Genomic DNA, 10,848 nt, shown 5'->3' on the forward strand with positions numbered 1-10,848 from the left:
TTAGTCTCATTTGGTTTTACGGGGCTGTCCACTCCCAGGCTGAACAGTGTCTGTTCTGACATTTTGAAACTCATGTCTCAATCAGTGAAATTATGGGATGAGATATGTAGAATATTCAAATTTGAGTCATGATGTAGAAGCCCTCAAGTATGTCTCTACACATGATGGGAAACCCATTACAGATCATTCTACCAAGACTTTTATTGGAGCTGCCCAGCCCTTGGCTATATATATGCAATTATAACAATGTAAAAGTATGGATCTATTTTTTAGACTGCAGCAGTCTGAAAAATGTGAGAGCTATGAAAATTCCTTAATTTCTTAGTTGAGTGTTGAACTCACTCAGGATTAGAACATGACAAAGTGTTATTGAGACTCTGCCAAGCTGTGTAGGGCACCTTGGGAAGACAGAGTGAAGTGTTATAATGAAATGTGCAAAGATCTGGAGTTGGAAAACCAGAAGAGAGGAACACACTCAGCATTTCTCAAACTAAAAGAATTGAAGAAAAAATTCAAGCCTTGAGTTGCAATATTGAGGGATTGTACTGGCAAAAAATTGAATAATGCAGAAAGCATGAAAAGAAGATGGAAGGAATATACAGAGTCCCTGTACCAAGAAGAATTGGTCAACATTCAACCATTTCAGGAAGTAGTATATGATCAAGAACCAATGATATTGAAGGAAGAAGTCCAAGCTGCACCAAAGGCACTGGCGAAAAACAAGGCTTCAGGAACTGATAGAATACCAGTTGAAATGTTTCAACAAACAGATACAGTGCTGGAGGTGCTCACTCATCTATGCCAAGATATTTGGTAAACAGCTACCTGACCAACTGACTAGAAGAGATCCATATACATGCCTATTACAAAGAAAGGTGATCCAAAGTAATGCAGAAATTATCAAACAATACCATTAATATCACACACAAGTAAAATTTTGCTGAAGATAATTCAAAAATGGTTGCAGCAGTACATCAACCAGGAGCTTCCAGAAATTCAAGCTGGATTCAGAAGAAGACATGGAAGGAGGTATATCATTGCTGATATCAGATGGATCTTGGTGGAAAGTAGAGAATACCAGAAAGATGTTTACCTGTGTTTTATTGACTATGCAAAGGCATTCGACTGTGTAGATCATAACAAATTATGGATAACAATGCAAAGAATGGGAATTTCAGAACACTTAATTGTGCTCATGTGTAACCTATACATAGACCAAGAGGCAGTTGTTCAAAGAGAATAAGGGCATATTGCATGGTTTAAAATCAGGACGGGTATGTATCAGGGTTGTACCCTTTCGCTATACTTATTCAGTCTGTGTGCTGGGCAAATAATTTGAGAACCTGGACTGCATGAAGAAGAGCGGGGCATCAAGATTGGAGGAAGACTCATTAACAACCTACAATATGCAAGTGACACGACCTTGTTTATTGAAAGCGAAGAGGACTTGAAGCACTTACTGATGAAGATCAAAGACTACAGCCTTCAATATGGATTATGCCTTTACATAAAACAAAAATCCTCACCACTGGACTAGTAAGCAACATAATGATAAACGGAGAAAATATTGAAGTTGTCAAAGATTTCATTTTACTTGCATCCACAGTCAACGCCCATGGAAGCAGCAGTCGAGAAATCAATTGAAGTGTTTGGCAAATCTGTTGCAAAAGACCCTTTAAAATGTTAAAAAGCAAAGATGTCACCTTGAGGACTAAGGTGCACCTGACTCAAGCCATGGTGTTTTCAATCACCTCATATGCATATGAAAGGTGGACAAATAATAAGGAAGACTGAAGAATAATTGATGCCTTTGAATTATGGTGTTGGCGAAGAAATTGAATATACCATGGACTGCCAGAAAAACAAACAAATCTGTCTTGGAAGAAGTGCGGCCAGAGTGCTTCTTAGAAGGGAGGGTGGCAAGACTCCATCGCATGTACTTTGGACATGTTATCAGGTGGCACCAGTCCCTGCAGAAGGACATCATACTTGGTAAAGTAGAGGGCAATAAAAAAGAGGAGGATCTTCAATGAGATGGATACACATAGTGGCTACAACAGTGGGCTCAAACATAGCAATGATTGTGAGGATGGCACAGAACCAGGCAGTGTTTCATTCTTTTGTACATAGGGTCCCTATGAGTTGGAACTGACTGGACAGCACCTAACAGTAACAAGAACAACATGAAAATTCCTTTATGTTTAGCTGAGTGTTAAACTCACTCAAGATTAGAACATGACTAAGTGTTACTGAGACTCTGCCAAGCTGTGGAGGGTGAAATGGAAATGAAGTAAAAATATGAGAACAGTCAGGGTCTATTGCTTTTTCTTCTTCTTCTGTGAGAATTATGTAATAAATGAAAGTGTTGGCAGGATGAGTTTAGATTAGATATCTGCTGTAAACTTAATTGAGAGCCACCATCATTAACATACATAACAAAACTCCCTTTAGCTCCAGTGCCGGTATTTTAGAATAATAGGAGAATCTTCTCAATGTGAACAGAGGTCTTTGAGATGATGATAGTCAGTTGTTTTTTTTCTAATATTATCTCAAATCATTTCAGCATTACTAAAACTGATTTTTGTCTGTTAACCCATAATTAAGGAAATGATGTGATTATCTAATTATTTCGTTTTGTTCTTGTCATTTACAAGAAAAATTTCAAATATTATTCAGTTATTATCTTGACATGTGCATTTGATTTAGCAAATTTAATTCTGTATTTACATACGCTATGCTTGACTAAAATAAAAGAACAAGGAAATAATGGTTCAAAGATGAGTGAAGCCTAGTTTATCTAAGTTGCTTAGCTTTTTCTCCTTCTTTCTTTGTTGAACTATCTAATTTTAAAGGTTACTTAGCAAGTGCTGTATAAAAAATACAAGAGATTTAATCCTCTTAAAAATAAGTCCTTGTTCTTTTCTTCCAAATATGAAATATTCTAAGTGCTATTTTAATATGAAAACGCTGTCCTTTGTGCTTGCTGAAATTGGAATAGTATAGTTTGTCTTATAACTGTCTCTCTCTTTTTTTTTCCTCTTTCAGGAACTCTTTCCAGTTAACAGACAGAGTGTGGATCATTTTGCTAAATACTTCACTGATGCAGGTCTGAAGGAGCTTTCCGACTTCCTCCGAGTCCAGCAGTCCCTGGGCACCAGGAAGGAACTCCAGAAGGAGCTCCAGGAGCGACTTTCTCAGGAATGCCCAATCAAGGAGGTGGGCAGATATCACTGCAACACACTAGCATGGGAGAAATCACATAGGTCATGTAGCACAGGATTTCTCTCCCTTTGGGAGATCTCCTTTATATTGATTGCTGTAAACTTTATCTGCTTTTTTCTACCATTTAAGTTAGCTCAATGGCAAAGTATTGACTCAGAATCTTCCATTTTATTACATTCTAGAGTGTTCCAGAAATTAATGGTTATTTTCACACAAATCACTTATTTTACCAGGCTCATATGATTATCAAAATATTTCATCTGTGAAATAGATTTGACTATCCACTATTAGAATACGCCACTATGTACTTCCACTTTGTTGCAGATTATATAACATGGTTAAGTATTTGGCTAGTGTTTGAAATCAACACTGAATATTTTGTGCATCGCTGGGTATGCATAAAAAAAAACAAAAACATATTGCCGTCGAGTCGATTCCGACTCATAGCAACCCTATAGGACAGAGTAGAATTGCCCCATAGGGTTTCCAAGGAGAGGCTGGTGGATTTGAACTGCTGACCTTTTGGTTAGCAGCCGAGCTGGGTATGCATATGCAAGTGGTTTTTTTTTTTCTTTTTTTAATTTGAAGAAGAAAAATTTGATGATTTTGAATTCATTCATGAGAAAGGACCAATTAGACCAGTGGCTTGTTTGCTCTCACCTACAATAGCTGTGTATCCCCAACATGTAAACACTGCATCAGTTTGTAGAGTTATGACAGTATTTTGTTTTGGCACACGCACCTGGAGAAAACTTCCTATCCAAACTTAAAAAAGCTGTTACATGACAATCTAAAAATTAACTGTAGAGTCCTTTCCTTTTGCCACTTACTCCTAAGCCGCTGACCCTCTCCACCCTCCATGTGCTCTGAGCCCTGCAGGGCACATCATGTGGTTTAAAGCTAGAGAACTCCAGACTGATACTGTCTAGCAGATGAAGGTGTTAAAGGAAAAAATATTCCACAGTCTCATGGCATTAAGGTCAGCAAGAAGGATAAATTCCTACAAGCATGAACTTGAACATTTTCTGGGTGGGTGGAAAGCATTTTGATGTTTTTAGATACAGAGAAGTCACCTTTTTTTGCAGGTTTTACCAGTCAGCAACCCAAGCCTAAAGTAAAGAAAGCAATATACTTTCACTAAGAAAAGAGAAAAAAAAGCTTGTACTACTTACAAAGTGGTATACTTGAGATACATTACGGTTTTTAATCACTTGTGAGTATCTTAATGTCTATGTGTAATCTTATTTCAAAGGGAAAAAGCATTCCAAACAAATTTGCTATAAGAGACGTAAGTTGGGCAAACATATATTCCATGCTGTCAGATTTTAGGATGAATTTGCATATTTAAATTCTAAGGGGAAAATAGCCTGCTGAGTATTGCTGAATTGATATGTATCAAATAAAAAATTTCCTTTTGCACTTTGCTATTTACTTATGAATTAACTTTTTAATGAGATGGGGCTTGAGGATCATCAAAAGTGACAAAGCATGAATTATGGAGAATGGGCTTATATAAACCCAAGACTTTAAAATTGAGGGAGGAGGGTAAAAATTCACGGCTCTATTGCCTTTTTCAAACTCCAAGGAAGTCAGACTAGTTCAAATATCCCTACTCTGCTGAACCCAAAGGGGTTTCTACATGTAAAAGAATAACTCCTAGGAAACAAAGATTCTTTCTTCCTCCATGTTATTCCGCAGTTCCTGAGTGGAACTAAGCCTATTAATTTTTAGAGTAAAAATAAAATCTGCTTTGAGAACAAATCATTGTGTTTTTCCTCCTTCTTGCAATCTGAGAATATGTACTTGGAAGGGAGGAACTGAGCAGAATATTTATCTTCTCCAAACCTTTTACTGGCCATTCAATAAGTGAGGAACTCTCCATCTGCTTGTTACTCTGTGACCCCTTTTTCAATGAATATTAGGTGGTGCTCTATATTAAAGAAGAAATGAAGAGGAATGATCTTCCGGAAACAGCAGTGATTGGACTTCTGTGGACCTGTATAATGAATGCTGTTGAATGGAACAAGAAGGAGGAACTTGTTGCAGAGCAAGCCCTCAAGCATCTGAAGGTAACAAGGACCTGTCTCAGCAGTCAGGCCAACCCCAGCTCTGAAGAGTATGACAAAGGGCTTCCTATGCCATTCCCCCAAGACTCAGGCCAAACATATATTACATAATTTTTTTATTTCAAAATTTCCACTGCTGAAAGTGTTTCAGATGTGAGAGCCTCTGAAATATCTAGAGATAAGTTCTTATTTAAAAAAAGAAAATTTCAGAAAATCCACAGAATACCATATTTTTATGCACATGATGCACACCTTCTATGTTTGTTTGCTGACCGCGCCCTCCCCCCTGCAAGGCACCCTCACAAGCACTGCCATGCCAGTCCTAGTCCACATGTTGCAGTAAAAAAAAATATTCACATAGCATGGTTACAAAAATATCTCACAGAGGGAGGGTGCGACCAGCAAATAGACACAGAAGGCATGTGTTATTTGCATAAAATGTGGTAGTCATGTAAGTCTTAAAGGTTAAAGAGAAATATAATCCAACTATTGGCTTTCTTTCTGTCTCATATGATAGAAATTCTTAGTGAATACTTTTTTTGAGTAAACCAAAAATTGACATTAGAATTTGAAAAGTATCTGAGTGGTTGAAGAAATCAATGATTGTGTAAATTATATATTTTTTTCTACATGGTAGTATTTTTGTTATTATTAATTGCCCTCTGCCTATAAAATTATGTTAAGACAAGTGGAAGACTTAGATCCTTCCTTCAGAGTTTACTCTTGAAGTGGAAAGTTAAGACTAGGTAGAATATAAGTTAAAGATAAACAGATCTCAGTGTTTATGAGAACAGAGTAGCGACTAAACATTGCAGGTTAAACTGATCAGGAAAGGCCCTAGGGAGAGATAAGTGTTGAATTGAGTAAGTTGTAAAACAATGGATGTATATCAATGACTGGAAGGCAAGGGCGTTTGTGACAAAGGGAACTAAAGAACAAAGCCCTGAGGATCAAACAGCATAGCCACATTCCATAGATACTGAGGGTCTCATAGCAACCTCAGATAACCTCATTTTCACAATATTCGTTAGCCAAGGCACAGCAACTATCATCTTTGATAGAGTCAGAATCTCGTATTTGTCTCTGCTTTTAGAGGCAACAAGAAAAATCTGTTAAGATGCTAGGATAAAAAGAATTTCTTTTGATTGGACAGAGTGATAGTGAATGTTTTATAAGCAAACCTCTAGATTAGTGTTATGATTTCTCCCATGCATGTAATGGTCTGTATACCCTCTCCCCACTTCTTTTCTAGCAATATGCTCCCCTGCTGGCTGTGTTCAGCTCCCAAGGTCAGTCAGAGCTGATTCTCCTCCAGAAGGTTCAGGAATATTGTTATGACAACATCCATTTCATGAAAGCCTTTCAGAAGATTGTGGTTCTCTTTTATAAAGGTATTTGTCCATCTTGTTCCCTCTCTATGTTTCTATGTCTTGTTGAAGCATTTTGACAGGTAAAGCAGAGGTAAGGCAGAGAGTAATATGGGGTACCATTCATGGGGGGACTGCAAAGATGCTAATCTTTGCAAATTTTAGGGAGGCAGCCATATCACATAGACAGGTGCAGAAAGTGCTATAAATACATGTCGTCAGGCGCCATCCTGATTAGGCCACTCAGCACTTCTCACTGGTGGAAGTTGCCAGAAGACTGTGGTGATGAACTGGTTACTATTTCATAGGGATGGTGAAAGAATATAATTATATAAAATAGTTAGGTCTGTTTTTGAATTGTAGAGATTATGTCTTACTGTAGTGATTATCAAAATCCTATAGAGAGTATGCTCAGACCCTTCCAGGTACCATAAAATTGACTTAAACTGAAATAAATGGCCTTTTTACTTTGTATTTAGATGTTTGGCCCAGACATTGTCCTAGTTTTCCAAGGAAATGGCTATTTTTAGGTTTTCACATTTACTGTCTTTTCATTGTATTTGTGAGGATTATGTTGCCATGACAACTGGCACTGCCTTCAATAGATGAATGCTATTATGGTTTTAACTGATCTCAATCTCAATACCTACAGCATACAAAAATGATCCTGAACTATTTTTTGGCCTGGGTTTATGTTTATGTAGTTTTATGAAGGGTAAAAGGAGCACTTAGGGAATGATACATTTTGAACATCTGTAAAATGCTTACTAGAGGCTATTGCATAAATGGTGTAATATCAGACAAACCAAAGTGTACATTAAACTAGTCATACTTATGAAAATGGTGAAACATGCCAAATGTTTCTTTTCCCTTGGATGTATTTTTAAATGTATACTTTGAATGAAAATTTGGGCATTTGGAATATAAAATTTTACATTATTAATAGCTATTTAAAAAATGTTTAATAACATTTCACAAAGAATTTTAATTGGCCATCTAGATTCTTCAAATATATCTATAATGCTCACAAGTTTGGGGGTAGTATTTTACTTTTTCAGGGCATGAAGGTACTCAGTAACAATTTTTATATTAGCAGGAGAATGTGATAGCGAATTTCTATAATCAGTGCTTTTCTCTGGCCAAATTTGGTCTTCTTGGAAATGATCATGATATAGCAATATGTCCTAAAACTGGACTCACCAAATGATACCCAAAATGAACGATCAGAACCAAACCTAAAGGTATATTGCCAACCCTCAGATGGTACCCAGGAGCCAAGAATAAGAATGACGGGAAAGCCAATGGCCACTCCTCCCACATTAGCCACAGCTGGCTCCGTTTGTAAGACTGGTAGAGAGACCTATAGGACAGTTGCACATTTTCTGGGCAATAGTGAATGGTCACTTTACCTTCTTGACGTTTAGTATATAACCGAACCAAACAATGTTTTTTTAACAAAACTTATTTTTCTTTACCTTTTTTTTTGAGACATAGTTGTTTGAACCTCATCTGGGGTAGCACCCAATTTCATTATTGTACTTAATTTACAAAAGAATAAACAAATCACTTCTTGTTGGTAATGGCATCTAGGTGGTATCTGAACTATCCTAATCCTCTTCAAATTTTTCATTTTAACCATTAATTCCAACCTCCCTCCCCATTATACTTCTTATAACAACTGGCAGGTAGTAAAACTGGCTGCTGTGAGTTTTTATTTCCTATTCGTCAGCCCAAATGCTAAAGAACACTGATCTGAAATAATAAAAGGGCCCAAGAAGTAGGCAGCAAAGTAAAAAGAAGAGGCATTAGCTCTTCCTCAGGTCATCGATTAACTAGGTGATCAGTTTTAAATAATGCAAAGTTAGCAAGGCCTGTGTCGAGTATGAGCAGGCGCGAGGAAACACGGAAAGGGTAAGTATCAACATCAGTTTTTTTATTGGAAATGAAATCAAAAAACCTTTTCTAAAAATGGAAGCCTAAAATATATCACTGAGGTTTTAAAACTAAATATCAGTTTGTAGGAAATTTCATAATTTTCTTCAGTATTATAAGTATGACCTGTTTTTCTAAAAGAAATAATTACGTATTTTCTCTTGAGAACATGGAATCCCCAAAGAACGATTGTTCCATGCCACTATTAAGAGCGTTACTGAGTTTACTTGTTCTTTATACTGGTTTTTACCTTGACCTTATTTTGTCCAACAAACACTTGTGTACTAGGAGACATGTGTTTGATTTGTTTTTATAGGAATTTGGATGTTCTTGTTCAATATTTTATATGCCTAGGAAGGCTTGATGAGCAGTGTGTTTTAATGTGCTCCTTTTCCACCTTTAGTGTGCAGAAGATCACCTGGAGAGCTTGTTAAAACGTAGATTCCCCAGAGATTCTGATTCAGCAGATCTAGGAAAAAGCCTGAGAATTTGTATTTGTAGCAATCTTCCAGGTGATGCTGCGACTTTTGGTTCCAAACCACTGGTCTAAAGGATATTGAATGCCAGCAGCAACAAATTCTGTGAATTACAGTAACATGTTCAAGATTATACTAATCATTAATTTCATGTGTACATGAAAATTTTAAAAATATCAAATGGTATCTTGTTTGCTTCTTTTATCTAATGATGTAGATTCTTTTTGGTTATTATAAGGAAAATTTTGCTCCTTGAAGCAGGTTTTTAAAAATGTAGTGGACAAATTTTTTATAATCCCACCTATATGAAATATCTAGAATAGATTAATGCATAGAGACAAAAGTGGTTACCAGGAGCTGGGGAGAGGGAGGAATGGGGAGTTATTACCTAATTACCTAAGGGGTACTGAGTTTCTATTTGAGGTGATGAAAAACTTTAGAAATAGACAGTGGTGATGATTGTACAGCATTGTGAATGTCATTAATCAAACTGAACTGTACATTAAAAATGGTTAAAATGACACATTTTATGTTATACAGGTAGTCCCCGACTTACGACGGGGTTCCATTGTGAGGACTCCATCGTAAGTCGGTTCTGACGTAAGTCGAATACCTCTTTTCTTTTTTTTTTTTTTAGTTTTCATTATTATTGTCTTTTATTATCAGAGTCTTTATAAATCCAATCTTTGAACATCTGCAGGTGAATATCTGAGAATGATAACATCAGCAAATTACATGCTGCAACATTGTGTCAGTTGTTGTTAGGTGCCATCCAGTTGGTTCTGACTCATAGTGACCCTATGTGCAACAGAAGAAAACACTGCCCAGTGCTGCTTCATCCTCACCTCACAATAGTTATGTTTGAGCCCATTGTGCAGCCACTGTGTCAGTCCATCTCGTAAAAAGTCTTCCTCTTTTTTGCTCTCTACTTTACCAAGCATGATGTCCTTTTCCAGAGACTGATCCCTCCTGAAAACATGTCCAAAGTATGTGAGACGAAGCCTCGCCATCCTCCCTTCTATGGAGCATTCTGGATGTACTTATTCGAAGACATATTTGTTTGTTTTTCTGGCAGTCCATGGTATAGTCAATATTCTTCACCAACACCATGAGTCAAATGTGTCAATTATTCTTCTGTCTTATTCTTTGTCCAGCTTTCTCATGCATAGGAGGTGATTGAAAATACCATGACTTGGGTCAGGAGGACTGTAGTCCTCACAGTGACATCTTTGCTTTTTAACACTGAAAGAGGTCTTTTGCAACAGATTTGCCCGATGCAATATGTCATTTGATTTCTTGACTACTGCTTCCATGGGTGGATTGTGCATTCAAGTAAAAGGAAATCTTTGACAACTTCAATATTTTCTCCATTTATCATTATGTTGCTTATTGGTCCAGTTGTGAGGATTTTTATTTTCTTTATGTTGAGGTGTAGTCTTTGATCTTCATCAGTAAGTGCTTCAAGTCCTCTTTGCTTTCAGCAAGCAAGGTTGTGTCATCTGCATATTGTAGGTTCCTAATGAGTCTTCCTCCAATCCTGATACCCCATTCTTCTTCATATAGTCCAGCTTCTTGGATTAGTTGCTCAGCATACAGATTGAATAAGTATGGTGAAAGAATACACCCCTGCTGCATACCTTTCCTGATTTTAAACCACGCAGCATCCCCTTGTTCTGTTTGAACAACTGCCCCTTGGTCTATGTACAGGTTCCACATGAGCACAATTAAGTGTTCTGGAATTCCAGTTGTTTGCAATGTTTTCCATAATTTGTTATGGGTTTTTTT

The 10,848-nt window shown here is 37.0% G+C and overlaps 1 protein-coding gene across 1 annotated transcript in view; it reads left to right on the forward strand.

Moving 5' to 3' along the window:
- The window catches only part of BZW2 (basic leucine zipper and W2 domains 2), a 78,146-nt gene that overhangs the window by 56,595 nt on the left and 10,703 nt on the right, over positions 1 to 10,848 (forward strand). Inside the window, exons 8-10 of the mRNA XM_004377421.1 lie at positions 3,046 to 3,216; positions 5,145 to 5,291; positions 6,541 to 6,679. Of these exons, the coding sequence (XP_004377478.1) occupies positions 3,046 to 3,216; positions 5,145 to 5,291; positions 6,541 to 6,679 (457 nt within the window). The remainder of the gene's footprint in view (positions 1 to 3,045; positions 3,217 to 5,144; positions 5,292 to 6,540; positions 6,680 to 10,848) is intronic.

Source organism: Trichechus manatus, unplaced genomic scaffold (genome assembly GCF_000243295.1).
Source record: "Trichechus manatus latirostris isolate Lorelei unplaced genomic scaffold, TriManLat1.0 scaffold00050, whole genome shotgun sequence".
NCBI lineage: Eukaryota > Metazoa > Chordata > Mammalia > Sirenia > Trichechidae > Trichechus > Trichechus manatus.